Source organism: Sapajus apella, unplaced genomic scaffold, assembly GCF_009761245.1.
Source record: "Sapajus apella isolate SASKATOON/1434 unplaced genomic scaffold, GSC_monkey_1.0 scaffold126, whole genome shotgun sequence".
Taxonomy (NCBI): domain Eukaryota; kingdom Metazoa; phylum Chordata; class Mammalia; order Primates; family Cebidae; genus Sapajus; species Sapajus apella.
Window position 1 is genome coordinate 1,366,936 of NW_022437066.1, and position 13,555 is coordinate 1,380,490.

General features: G+C 61.1%; 2 protein-coding genes across 2 annotated transcripts in view; both read left to right on the forward strand.

The window, feature by feature from the left end:
- The window catches only part of LCN6 (lipocalin 6), a 4,214-nt gene extending 3,209 nt beyond the window's left edge, over nt 1–1,005 (forward strand). The window contains exons 5-7 of the mRNA XM_032261838.1: nt 322–423; nt 687–712; nt 880–1,005. Coding sequence (XP_032117729.1) covers nt 322–423; nt 687–712; nt 880–882 — 131 coding nt within the window. The 3' untranslated portion in view covers nt 883–1,005. The remainder of the gene's footprint in view (nt 1–321; nt 424–686; nt 713–879) is intronic.
- Nucleotides 1,006–1,038: 33 nt separating this feature from the next.
- LCN10 (lipocalin 10) lies at nt 1,039–6,620 on the forward strand. The gene is made up of 7 exons (XM_032261859.1): nt 1,039–2,212; nt 2,958–3,097; nt 3,502–3,588; nt 3,775–3,792; nt 3,890–4,023; nt 4,712–4,810; nt 5,507–6,620. The coding sequence occupies exons 1-7, from the start codon at nt 2,102–2,104 to the stop codon at nt 5,533–5,535; spliced, it is 618 nt and encodes a 205-aa protein (XP_032117750.1). The 5' UTR covers nt 1,039–2,101; the 3' UTR covers nt 5,536–6,620.
- The last annotated feature ends 6,935 nt before the right edge of the window (nt 6,621–13,555 follow it).

Sequence of the window (13,555 nt, forward strand, 5' to 3'; positions counted from 1 at the left end):
GGAGCTGTGAGGTGGGGGGGGCTGTGAGGGGAGCTGTGAGGTGAGGGAGGTCAATAGGGGAGCTGTGTGGTGAGTGGGGGGGCCATGAGGGGAGCTGTGTGGCGAGTGCCCCACGTGGAGGCCACATGGGAAACCGGTGACTGGGCTGTGGGGGCCACATGCAGGCTGAGCCCCCCCGACCATGAGGCTGGCCACACTGGAGGTGGCCTTGGAAGGGCCGGGGCCAGCATCCCATGGCAGGTGGCCTCCTCCCAGGCCCCTCCCCGGCCCCTCCCTGGCTCTCAGAGGTTGCTTTCTCCTGCACTGCCCTGGCACCCCCAGGTCGGACGGAGACGGCTAGCCAGGAGGCCATGGGGCTCTTCACCAAGTGGAGCAGGGGCCTGGGCTTCCCGTCACAGCAGCAGGCCCAGCTGCAGAAGGACCGTGAGTGTCCACCAGAGCAGCCACAGGGGAGGCGTGGGGCAAGATCTGGTGCCCACAGGGCATGATGGGGTGGCACAGACCCTGGGGCTTCTGCCCAACTCAGTTGCTCTCAGGGAGTCAGGCAGGCTGAGGGGTCCTCATCTGCCCCTGCCCAAAGTCAGGCCTGGGGGCTGGTCCCCAGGGCAGGCGAGTCTTGTGGGCGGGGCCCCAGGGTGCTGGGGGGACTCAGCCTTTTTCACCACCAGCCTTGCGTCCCCTTCTAGTCACCTGTGCTCGCAGGATCCTCCCGGTAAGCCGCCGTCCTGAGCCTCACCCTTGGCTCCCTTGGGGGTGGGGGCAGGAGGACCCTCTGCCTAAGCCCACGGGTTTGTGGCTCCGCTGCCTCTAAGGCAGCTGAGGGTGGGGGAGGGTGCCTCCCTGGTGGGCTGGGACCCTCACACTCCCTTTGGTTTTCAGTGAGCGCTGCGTTCCCAGCAGGGACAGTGCCCGCAGGGTCCTGTGACCCTGGCCAGGGTCCACCCACCTCCCTCAGCAGCCCCCAGGGCCCAGCTCCAGTTCAGAATAAAGCGATTCCACAGCAAACTCGGATGCTCTTGACTGGGGGCCCGATGGGGAACTGTGGGGAGGATGGCAGGGGGTCGTCACCCAGGACCAAGCCACAGAACCAGAGCCAGCTGCGGAGAAGACGCGTGCCTGACCCAGTTACCCAGTCCCTTGCCAGAGCCCCTCTGCGCCTTCCGATACCCAAACTCAGGCCCTGGCTCGGAGGTGGGGCTGGTTGGGGGACACAGCCTGGGAGGAAGCCAGCAGTGATGTCCAGTAGGACCACGGCTGGGTGCCACGGGCGCCCTGGTTGCCCAGGGCAAGAGAGCGGCAGCTGGCAGGGCTCAGAGGGGCCCCGACCCCCCAGGCTCGGCCTTCTCTGGCCTGGGGTTGTGGCTCTTGCCTGGGCAGAGGCAGGGACCCCAGACACCTGAAGCTGCAGGTGCTCCTGTGTTCTGATGGGTGTGGGGGCTGCCTGCCATCCTGCGGGGAGCACAGGCCGTGGGGGCCCCGGGGCTGGAGGCGGGGCTGCGGACTGTGCGGGGCTCATGCTGGGGTGAGGTGAGGCACACACAGGGGCCTGCACCCTCCAGGCTGGGCATACACACACGTGCACATGTGAGCACACACCCACACCTGCACATGGACATGCTCACGGGCATGGGCAGGGGCACACAGCCCCGGCCCGGCCTTTGGTACCTCTCAGGCGCTTGTGGTGCCAGGGCCTCAAGCAGGTGGCGGGGTCTGTGTCTGTGGCCGCCGTGGGGTGCTCCCCACATCCACATCTGCCCCAGAAAAGCCACACCCAGCACTTTGCCTGTCACCTGGGAGGTCTGGGATGAGGGTCAGGGCTTAGTGAGTCTCAGGGACACACACAGTGACCCCAGGCCAGGCGCTGAGGGCAGGAAGGTCCTGGGCCTCAGAGAGGCCTCTGTCTTCCAGGGCAGCCCAGGCCGGCAGTGCCCACGGGGCGGGGTTGTGTGGCTGCACCTGAGTGCCTGGGGGCGGTCCCTAGGTGGGGAGAGAGTAGCAGAGCCCAAAGCCACACCTGCTGTTCCCCCACCCCTCCTGACACAGGCTGGCAGCTCCGGGGAGGTTTAAACACTGGCCTTGGTGGCTGAGGGAGGAGGTGAGGATGAGGCCGGGGCTGCTGGTGCTGGCGCTGGCGCTGGTGCTGGTGCCGGCTTCGGGGTCCCAGGTGCAGGAGGGGCACCCCAGGGAGTCCCACACCCTCAACTGGGACAAGGTGAGCCATGTGCTGCTGGCCCCTGAGCTGGCGCTGAGCCCTGGGGCTGGGACAGGTTCCTGCAGAGTCTCCCGGCAGCTGCCCAGGCTCAGGGCTGCCAGGCGTTCTGGGCACAGGTGCTGCCCACCTGGTCTCTCCGTGGCAGCCTCCAGCACGGGGCCCCGATACCTGCTGGGGAAAGGCAGGGAGCCTTGAGGAGGGGTCAGGGTGGAGGGGCCCAGAGAGCTGTGGACAAGGAGCTGTGAGATGCCCAGAGGGCAGAGGGCAGAGAGCAAGGTGGGTGCGGAGCAAGGAGGGCATCTTCTGCAGCGGGAGGGCCCAGGCACCCTGCTGAGTGAGCTGAGGAGCAGCATTCATTGGCACAGCGGTGCCCAGGATGCAGGGGTTGGCAGCAAGCAGAGTTGGGGGCCGGGGGCTGGCGGGAAGTGAAGTGGCTGAGCAGTACCCGGCCCCCAGAAGTCCACGTGGAAAGGAGCCGGGGCCTCTGAGGTAGGGGCCCTCCCACCTGCTGGTGCCCACGGCCCAGCCCTGTGCTGCCCGAGGTCCAGCTGGGCACCTGCTTCTCTTCGGCCCTGCTCCGGTGGCCAGGGCTTGGGTGGCCAGGACTAAGGCAGCACCCGGCAGGGCTGGGGCTCAGGCTCACAGAAGGGTCCCTTGTTTCCTGGGTTCTGTAGCTGGGACCCTTGGGGGTGGGGGCAGTCCCCGGGGGGCAGTTCCTGTCCCCACCCACACACCTGCTGCGCAGTTTTCAGGATTCTGGTACATTCTGGCCACTGCCACTGACGCCCAGGGATTCTTGCCGGCCAGGGACAAGAGGAAGCTGGGGGCGTCCGTGGTGAGGGTGCACAAAGTGGGCCAGCTCCGGGTGCTCTTCGCCTTCAGCCGGTGAGTAGGCAGCACCCCCCAGGCAAAGGTCTCCCCTTCCAGGAGGAGGGAGCTTCCTGAGGGCTGGAGGGGAGTCCAGGAGGGGCCTGTCCATCTGGAAGTTACACAGGGACCGTCCCCACTTCCTCCCGCTAAACTCAGAGGAAGCCGCCTGCAGCCCTGGGGCCACCCCACAGCGGTGGGTGTTTGGAGTGTCTCCCATGCCGAGGGACAGGCCCTGATCTGAACTGGAAAACCCTCAGATGAGCTGGATAGTGAAGCAAAAAACCGGGGACCTGGCCAGAACCTCCCCACAGGCCCCACGGGAGCGAAGGCGGGACTGGGAGGTGTCCGAGGGGTCCACGGCCTCGGGCGGGAGGAGGGGGTTCCCTGGTCCGCAGCCTGCAGCCCCGCCTTGCCCCCAGGTTGAAGGGGTGCCAGTCCCAGGAGGTGACCCTGAGGAAAGACGGGAAGAAGCCGGTGTTCAGGAACACCTGTGCGTATGCGGCAGGGTGGGAGGAGGACGGAAGGGCAATGTGCCCGGGATCTGGGCCCCGGAGGAGCCGCCTGAGATGCTCTGTCCCCCTGTGCCTTGGGCAGGCCCCTGGCCCCCGAGAGCACGTGGCTGGCGGGCGTCAGGCTGGCTGTGTTCCCAGAGCCCACACATATGTGCGGGGCGGCCTGGCCTGGGAGGGGAGGCCCCGGGAGGGCACTCAGTCCCTTCTGGACACCTGCACCCGGCTGGGGGAGCCGAGGCCTTGGACACCAGGGTCAGGGCTGAGGGCGGGCACAGCCACGCCATCCAGGAAGCAGCGGGCAGCTCCAGGCTTCTCTTTCAGTGAAAGGGGTGAAGGGTTTCCACGTGCTGTCCACTGACTACAGCTACGGTCTGGTCTACCTCCGCCTGGGGCGTGCAGCCCAGAACTACAAGAACCTGCTGCTCTTCCGTGAGCGGGCACAGCGGGTGGCAGAGGATGGGCGGTGGAGGGGGTGCAGAGGGAAGGATGAGGGGCACTGGGCATACAGGCTGGGCACCACCTGGGGGTGAGGTGGGCAGGGAGAGGGCTGGTTGGGGCAGTGGTCGGGGCAGGGGCAATGGAGTGGCATGGAGGCCACCAGGATGGTGGCGGGTGCAGGTGCTGTGTTATGGGTGAGGGACGCAATGGGATGAGGAGGCGTGAGACAGGTCCCAGGTAGGGGTCTGCCGGGATGGAGGGGTGTGGAAAAAGTGACCCCACTTGGGTTAAAGGGCACGGACTCAATTCCAGGCACCGGCCACTCCGGGTACAGGGAAAGGAGTGGCCTGGTCCGTTGGAGAGGGTAGCGGGGAGGTGGGCTCCTGGGGTCTCAGGCGAGGTGGGGCATGTTGAGGGTGCAGCAGGCCCGGGCCCAGCTGAGGGGCTGGCCGGAGGGGATTATGCAAGCAGGGAGGGCTCCCCAGGTGACTTCCCGAGCCTGGCTGCCCTGTGAGTGACGGTGAGGAGGGGCCCAGCAGCCGCTGTCCTTCCCTGGCCAACCCCGTTTCCCGGCGTAAGCGCCGAGGACCTTTCAGCAGCTCCTGGGGTAGGGATGGGGGTCAGACCCTCAAGTGGCCAGAGCTGCAGTCACTGATGTGATCCTGATCCCTGACTGCAGACAGACAGAATGTTTCCAGCTTCCAGAGTCTGAAGGAGTTCATGGACACATGTGACATTCTGGAGCTTTCCAAGACCGCGGTCATCCTCCCAAAAGACAGTAAACTGTGCCCTCGGCCCTTTGCCCTCCTGCCCGCCCTGGGCCCATCCCATCGGGGAGCTGGTTAATTGGGGAAAGGACCCATTGGAAAGGTGCTTTTTTTTTTTTTTGAGTGGAGTTTTGCTCTTGTTGCCCAGGCTGCAGTGCAATGGAGCGATCTCAGCTCACTGTAACCTCCACCTCCCGGGTTCAAGCGATTCTCCTGCCTCAGCCTCCCTAGTAGCTGGGACTACAGGCATATGCCACCACACCCAGCTAATTTTTAGTATTTTTAGTAGAGACAGATTTCTCCATGTTGGTCAGGCTGGTCTCAAACTCCCGACCTCAGGTGATCTGCCCGCCTCGGCCTCCCAAAGTGCTGGGATGACAGGCGTGAGCCATCGCCCCGGGCTTGAAAGGTGCCATTTTAAAGATCTGCCCAAACACACCTCCCGCCCTGCCTCCTGCTGTAACCTCAGAACTGGGGCTTGGCCTGGCAGGTCTTGCACAGACAGCAAGAGGCGCCCGGAGCAGATGCTGCATCTGACCAGGTGGTGCCTCGGCTGCAGCTGCAGGATCGGGGGCTGCATGCCTGTGTTCTCGTGGTGCCCAAGACGAGCATGCCTGGAACCAGGGGGCGGCTGGGACACACGTGTTCACGGCACACGTGTCTCCTCTGACCAGCCAGCCCACCCATGGCCGTTTCCTCTCCCACAGCTTCCTGTGCACACACCATCCTGCCATGAGAGCCAGTGTCCTCTGCTCTTTCCTTTCGACTTGTGGTCCTCCCAGACCCCAGGAGCATTGTTCCAGACGACAGGAGGAGACCACGCTTGTTGAGAGCTGTTTGGTGACTAGGTCGTTGGTGTGAAACTTAAGCGGCTCTAACCCAGGAGGGATCCTTTATGATCACAGAAAGATGAGGGGGATACACACTGATGGGGGGATGTTGGCCAGGCCCCTTCCCTGGAGTCCTCTGGAGCACACTGCAGGCTGCTGCTGTTCCCTGACTGCCGTGAAGCAGACCACAGGCCGGCCCGGCACACCCTCGCCGTGTGCCTTCCCTCTTCCGTCCACACCGCCACTGCCCTCCATGCTCCTTGACATCCTGAACCTTGTCAGGAAGCCATTCGTGTGCCCACCAAACATGGAGAAGCCCCCCTTGCGTGCCCGGTGGCATGCTAGTGCCCGCGGCTGCGTTTGGGAGCAAAATCAGCAGAGTTGATGTGTGATCAGGGGGAGCCGACCTCTGCAACACCATCACCTGGATGCTCCAGTAGGGACCCCAGAGGTGTGTTAGGGGCGGCCAGGCCCAACAACTGCAGGCCTGACTCACTCCACCCAGGGCAGCCCGGGGAGAGCTTCCGGGAAGCGGCATTTGGGCTGACCCGGGAAGGGTGCTGGGCATTAATCAGTTTGGGAGGGGCTGGGGGAGCAGGGGCATATCCCCGGAACGGGACCTGACTTCTGAGAAGACATCATCAGAGTAGAGAAAATGGCTTCTCAAGGAGATGGGGGACACCGGCGTGAGAATGGTGGGGGGTGGGGGGTGGAGAGCCGCCCCGAGGAGCAGGAGGGGGCCCACTGGACCACAGCGCCTCGAAGGCCGTGGTGGGGGCCGTGGCGAAGGGCTTGGGTCTCATTCAAGGGGTGATGACGGGAGGTCGCCACGGGTTTTGTCTGAGAGATAAACCCCAACTGAGTGGACCTTCTGGCCAAGGGGATCCCAGAGAAACCCTGACCCCGAGTCCTCCGCCATGCGGGGTAAGGCTCAGACCCCTGCTTTCGGCCGGAGAAGAGGTCACAGAATGGTTCTGGACGTCCGCGGAGAGTTCGCTCAGCCGCCCGTGCCTGCGTCTCCTTTCGTGAACATTCACGACTCCTCCTGAGCGCACTGAGCGTCTCCTCAGCACGAATTCCTGTTCCCCCGCCGCTCCCTCAAAGTGTCCGTTCAGACTTCTGGCCCGAGGCTCTGCTTCCTCGCCTGTCAGGGCTGCCCTGCAGGCTGCGACCCCTGTGGGAAATAAAGCTCTCTGGTGTGCAGAAAAGCAGTTTGGAGACTGGGCGCAGCGGCTGACGTCTGTGATCCCAGCACTTTGGGAGGCCGGCAAATTATGAGGTCAGGAGTTCGAGACCAGCCTGGCCAACATGGTGAAACCCCATCTCTACTAAAAATACAAAAAATTAGCCAGGTGTGGTGGCAGGCGCCTGTAATCCCAGGTACTCAGGAGGCTGAGGCAGGAGAATCACTTGCACCTGGGAGGCAGAAGCTGCAGTCAGCCGAGATCACGCCACTGCACTCCAGCCTGGGCGACAGTGTAAGACTCTGTCTCAAAAAAAAAAAAAAAGTAGTTTGGAGCCCTGGTAACATGGTGAGTGAGACCTTATCTCTACAAAAAATACAAAGATTACAAAAATTAGCTGAGCGTGGTAGTGGGCGCCTGTAGTCCCAGCTACTCAGGAGGCAGAGGTGGGAGGACTGCTTGAGACTGCGAGGTTGACTGAGCCAGGATTGTGCCACTGCACTCCAGCCTGGGCAACAGAGTGAGACCCTGTTTCCCTCCCCCTCTGCCCCCCCCCCCCCTCTCTCACACACACACACACACACACACACAGGGCTGGGCGCAGTGGCTCATGCCTATAATTGCAGCACTTTGGGAGGCCGAAGCAGGTGGATCACTTGAAGTCAGGGGTTCGAGACTAGCCTGACCAACATGGTGAAATTCCATATCGATATATATCTTTTTAGGCAGAGTCTCACTCTGTTGCCAGGCTGGAGTGCAGTGACGCGATCTCAGCTCACTGCAACCTCTGCGTCCCGGGTTCCAGTGATTCTCCTGCCTCAGCCTCCCGAGTAGCTGGGACTACAGGCATGTGCCACCACGCCCAGCTAATTTTTTTTTTTTTTGTATTAAAAAAAAAAAGATACGGGGTTTCCGCCGGGTGTGGTGACTCATGCCTATAATCCCAGCACTTTGGGAGGCCAGGGCGGGCAGATCACAAGATCAAGACCACCCTGGCCGACATGGTGAAACCTCGTCTCTACTAAGAATACAAACATTTTTGTATTTTTTAGCTGGGCGTGGTGGCAGGCGCCTGTAATCCCAGCTTCTTGGGAGGCTGAGGCAGGAGAATCACTTGAACCTGAGAGGTGGAGGCTATAGTGAGCTGAGATCCCACCACTGCAGTCCAGCCTGGGCAACAGAGTGAGTCCAACTTAAAAATTAAAAAGGAAAAAAAAGGAAAGAGAGGATGAGACGTCACTGCTGATTCCACAGACATTAAAAGACTGCTAAAGGGCCAGGCGTGGTAGCTCATGCCTGTAATCCCAGCACTTTGGGAGGCTGAGGCAGGTGGATCACTTGAAGTCAGGAGTTCAAGACCAGCCTGGCCAACATGGGGAAACCCGTCTCAATGAAAAATACAAAAAATTAGCCAGGTGTGGTGGCAGGTGCCTGTAATCCCAGCTGCTCCTGAGGCTGAGGTGGGAGAATTGCTTCAACCCAGGAGGCAGAGGTTGCAGTGAGCTGAGATCACACCACTGTACTCCAGCCTGGGTGACAGAGCGAGACTCTGTCTAAAAAAAAAAAAGAAACTTTAAATGTAGCAGGTGTGGTGCACCCCCCTGTGGTGGCGGCTCCTTGGGAGGCTGAGGTGGGAGCATGGCCTGAGCCAGGAGGTCGAGGCTGCAGTGACCTGATTGCACCACTACACTCCAGCCTGGGTGACAGAGCACCCTGTCTCAAAAAAATCAGAGTGGCGGAGACCTGACCACCTCTTCCAGAATCCCAGGCCAAAGCACCATGATGGAGAGGGGGGCCTGGGGCGCAGTCCCCCTCCGGTATCTCGTTCCCTCATGCGGGCTGGATGCAGAGGCAGGATAGGAGCCCAGCAGGAACCCCATCCTGCAGTCTGGCGTGGCGCACCCCGAGTGTGGGCCTCCGAACCCACTCACCAGGGTGACGGCGACTGCTCTGTCCTGGGGGCCTTGGGCTCTGTGTCCCCCTTCCCTGAGCCCAGGGAAGCTGCTGTTCCTTGTGGGAAGAAAGTGGTCCAGGTGCCATGCAAGAGACTGAAGGCACAGTCTGTCCCAGCATAATAAATAACTGATTACTTAGTTACAGCAATGACAGCGGTTAGATTTAGATGCAATCACATAATCAGTTATGGACTCAATCTTATTACATCATTACTCTGGTATTAACCTTTGCTTTAGTATTACTGTGTAGGAACGTTTTTAATCTTATAAAAATGATTGGGTGAAATATATTCAGAACTGAAGGGACATTGTGAGGAGTGATCAGGAGACAAGAGTGAGAGCCTTGCGGTAGCACCAGCGCCCAGGGAGGCGCCCGTTACTTAGCAGGCAGGACTTGCGGTGGTGCCAGTGCCCGGGGAGGTGCCCGTTTCTTAGCAGGCCATGAGGGGAGTTCCCCTTTCACTGAGGGAGTTCTCTGAAAACTCTGCTCTCGAGGAAGGTCTGACACTGGCCAGGCCGGCCGCAGACATCCAGGGGCTTAAACACCTCTCCGTGGTGCTGTGCTCCGGCGGTCACCACCCTCGTCCACTTTCAGGTTCCACTTTCCCACCCGATGCTCCCTTGTAAATTCTTAGAAGCTGTGAGAAGTAAGAATAGAGGAATCCTAAAAGCCTTGGATCTCTCTGATAAGTTCATAGAAAGATAGCGACGTAAGTGCCTCCCCTCCTTGCAGCGGCTACCTGAGAGGGAGGGGTCCTCTGTACTGTACCCCTGTGACCCTGTGTACCATACTCACATGGCCCCCCGTATTGTAAGAACGTGATTTGCTTGACCCCTATGAATCATGTCAGATGAGTCACTCTCCGGCCCTGCCCCCTGCCTTGTATACAATAAATATCCAGGCATTGGGGCCACTGCCGGACTCCGCCCCTTGGTGGCAGTGGTCCCCCAGCCCAGCTGAATTCTAACTCTGTGTCTTGTGTCTTTCTTTCTGCGATCTATTGTCTCTGCACACAAAAAAGCACCCACTAGACCCTGCGGGGCTGGACCCTGCAGTCTCAATCCTGTCGTTGGAGAGGTGGCGAGGGAGAAGGGAAGGAGCTGGGAGAATAGGGAGAGGGGCCACTTGGTGTCCCACGGGCAGGGAGGGAGGGGCAGCAAGCAGGGTTAGACACGTACACACCACACACAGCAGCGCACCCCCCTCCACAGCTCTCCGGCTGCTGGGTCACAGTTGCTCGCGGTTCTGTGGGTGCCAGCCGCCGACCCTGGCAGAGCTCGTGTGGTCTATGATGGCTTTTCACCACACACAGCCTGTGGGTCAGGCTCATGCCATGGCCCTGGAGACACCACAGCTGCAGCTGCTTCTGGACAACACCATTCCCCTGACCCCATTTCAGAGACAGTGGCCCGGCCAGGGTTCTCTCTGGAGAGAGGTGAGATCAAGAATCCAGGGGAGGCCGGGCATGGCGGCTCATGCCCGTCATCACAGAACTTTGGGAGGGAGGCTGAGGTGGGCGGATCACCTGAGGTCAGGAGTTCGAGACTAGCCTGGCCAACAAGGTGAAACCCCGTCTCTACTAAAAATACAAAAATTAGCTGGGCATGGTGGTAGGCACCTGTAATCCCAGGTACTTGGGAGGCTGAGGCGGGAGAATCGCTTCAACCGGGGTGGTGGAAGCTGCAGTGAGCTGAGATTGTGCCACTGCACTCCAGGCTAGGCGACAGAGCGAGAATGTCTCAAACAAAACAAAAAATCCAGGGGAGCCCACAGGTATGCCTGCCACAGACGACCCCCCCCCAGGGAGTCCACAGGCTGCAGCCGAGCTGATGGGGCTGGCCAGTGCTCCTGGATGCCTCCTGCTGCCTCCCAGGGCCTGTGCGGTTCTGTCCTGGAATTACAGTGCTCACTCTGCTGGGCCTTTGGGGTCCAGGTTGGGGTGAAAACGTGCAGGGAGTGGCCTGGGGCTCTCGGGAGGCCCCACAATTTGGGTCAGAGTCTGCAAGTCCCAAAGTTTCTGGCATGGGGCTTGGCAGCTGTGGGGTCTCATGGGAGGCGTTTAAGACCCAGAGTCACCAGCTTGGGCTGACAGCTTTTCACTCCATGTGACCAGGTTGCCTTTCTCCTTTCTGTTAAGCAAAAGCCCTCACGGTTTCTAAGAGCGGACCTCCAGGTGACGAAAACCAGGTGGCCCGTGGGGTCAGGCCGAGTGTGTCTGCAGCTGCAGATCAGGCCTGCGCCGTGAACGGCCCCCGCTGCGGGAGGTCCTGGGCTGCCCCAGCACTGCAAACTGGGGGCTGGGGCGTCGGGAGCTCATTCTGGTTCTAGAGGCTCAAAGGCCAAACCCGGCTGTTGCCACGTTGTACTCCCTCTGGGGGTGTCCCAGGAGGCGCTTTCTAGTCCCCTCCAGCTGGGGCGGTGCCGGCAGGCCTGAGTATTGTGGGGCTGGGCTGCGCCTCTCCCATTCCTGCCCCCGCCCTCCGTGGCCTTGTCTCCTCTGTGGCCAGCCTCCCCTCTTCTCACCCAGGACCACAGCCATTGGATCTAGGGCCTTATTTTGTCTTTTGATTTATTCTTTATAAACGTGGTTTCACGCTGTCGCCCAGGCTGGAGGGCAGCGGCACAATCATGGCTCACTCCAGCCTCGTCCTCCTGGGCTGAAGTGACCTTCCACCTCAGCCTCCCGAGTAGCTGGGATGGTGAGCAGTGCCACACCCAGCTGACTTTTTGTTTTGATTTTTTGTAGAGCCAGGGTCTTTTGATGTTGCCTGGGCTGGACTTGAGCTCCTGAGCTCAAGCGATCCTCCCAGCCTGGCCTCCCAAAGTGCTGCATGACAGGTGTGAGCCACTGCACCCAGACATACCATTTCCACACAAGGTCACAGTCACAGGTTCAGGTGGAATGACATTTCGGGGGCACTGTTCAGCCCTCACAGTCACCTTCCCCCATCTCCCCCCACCCAGCCAGGGTCAGACCTCCCCAGCACTCTCCTCCTTCCCCATGCGGCCTGATCCCTGCTCATGGCCAAGACGTCCTGGGGGTGTTACGCGTAACATCCTAGGGAGATGCTCCACCTAATACTGCAGCAGGAGCGCACTGGCTTCTCCCTCTCTGCGCCCGGGAGGCAGCCCCGAGGGACTCCACTGGGTACTCTGGCTTGCACTGACCCTTCCACCTCCCTCTGTGACCTGGGGCGGGGGCATGCCGTCTCCACCTTCCCAATCCCGAACCCACTGCCCAACCCAAGGCCCTCCACAGGGACGTCTTCGTTTGGACTGAGGCCCAGAGTCCCGGCATTTTCTGCCAGAAAGTCTTAGGCCAGCTTCACCCAGACCTCGACCTGAAGGATGTTCACACGCTCCTTCGAAGCCCTCCCCATCAGTGCAATCAACAGAGCCATTCCAGAACGTCCAAACCCTCAGGGGTGTGGTGTGGGGAGAGCCCGGGGGGGACAGAAACACTTGGTAATGATGAGCGAACCTCTGTGTCCACGGGGCAGCTGGAGCAGGGAGGGGGAGGTAACGTTTAGGTTATTTGTTGTCTTATCCAGAATGGTGATCCGTGAAGCCTAGAAGAAACTCTGAGTTGTCACAGAGACTGTGAGTGTTCTGGGACCGTGGGCGGGCTGTTGCTGTCCTTTCTGTTTTGGTTTTTTAATTATTTTTATTTTTTTGAGACGGCGCCTCGCTCTGTTGCCCAGGCTGGAGTGCAATGGCAAGATCTCAGCTCATTGAAACCTCCATCTCCCGGGTTCAAGCGATTCTCCCACCTCAGCCTCCTCAGTAGCTGGGATTACAGGCGTCCAGCATCATGCCTGGCTAATTTTTGTATTTTTGTAGAGACGGGATTTGACCATATTTGCCAGGCTGGTCTTGAACACCTGACCTCAGGTGATCCGCCCACCTCAGCCTCCTAAAGTGCTGGGGTTACAGGCGTGAGCCACCGTGCCGAGTGGGCTTTGATTTTGTTTTGAATGGGAATGTGGTTCGAACGTATCCTCTCCAAACTCAGATGTTGCCAGTGTGAACGTTATGGAGAGGTGCGGGCTTTGAAGAGGCCACGAGGCCATGAGGACTCCTGACCTCAGGTGATCCACCCGCCTCGGCCTTCCAAAGTGTTGGGATCACAGGCGTGGGCCACGGAGCCCACGAGTGCTGTATGCTTAACCTCTGACCTCTGTCCTGTAACCCAGGGCAGCGGATGTGAGTCTCCACCTTCTAAGTGCCCCGCTGTCCTGGGCAGCTCGTCGGGGGCTCAGCAGGTGGTGGCCTGCCCCGGCGGCTGCGCACAGCAGTTCCAGTCCGTGCGTGGTAGATGCGCTCCCCAGCACGGGGCAGGTGCTGGCACGGGTGCCGCAGCCCCGGGGACTCTGCAGGGGCAGGCGTCCCTCGCACTCTCTCCACGGCGACAGCTTTCACCAGCTCCAGGGCCAGAGCCAGCTCCTGCGCCAGCGGCCCCGCCAGCTCGGGGGGCAGCGCCGGCTCCCGTGCCAGCTCCAGGACCGGAGGCAGCTCTGCCGCCAGCTCGGGCAGCACCCGCAGACAGCGCAGGCCTCGGCCCTCTGCGCCGGCTCCAGCGTCCTCCGGCCAGGGCCGGCTCCAGCGTCCTCCGGCCAGGGCCGGCTCCAGCATCCTCCTCCGGCCAGGGCCGGCTCCAGCATCCTCCTCCGGCCAGGGCCGGCTCCAGCGTCCTCCGGCCAGGGCCGGCTCCAGCATCCTCCGGCCACGGCCGGCTCCAGCATCCTCCGGCCACGGCCGGCTCCAGCGTCCTCCGGCCAGGGCCGGC

Excerpts from the sequence above, each read along its gene's own strand:
- LCN10 (XM_032261859.1), top strand. The coding sequence starts at position 2,102 with ATGAGGCCGGGGCTGCTGGTGCTGGCGCTGGCGCTGGTGCTGGTGCCG. Across the intron at positions 3,098-3,501 it reads GTGCTCTTCGCCTTCAGCCG|GTTGAAGGGGTGCCAGTCCC; the intron begins GTGAGTAGGCAG and ends CCTTGCCCCCAG. Across the intron at positions 4,811-5,506 it reads GGTCATCCTCCCAAAAGACA|CTTCCTGTGCACACACCATC; the intron begins GTAAACTGTGCC and ends CCTCTCCCACAG.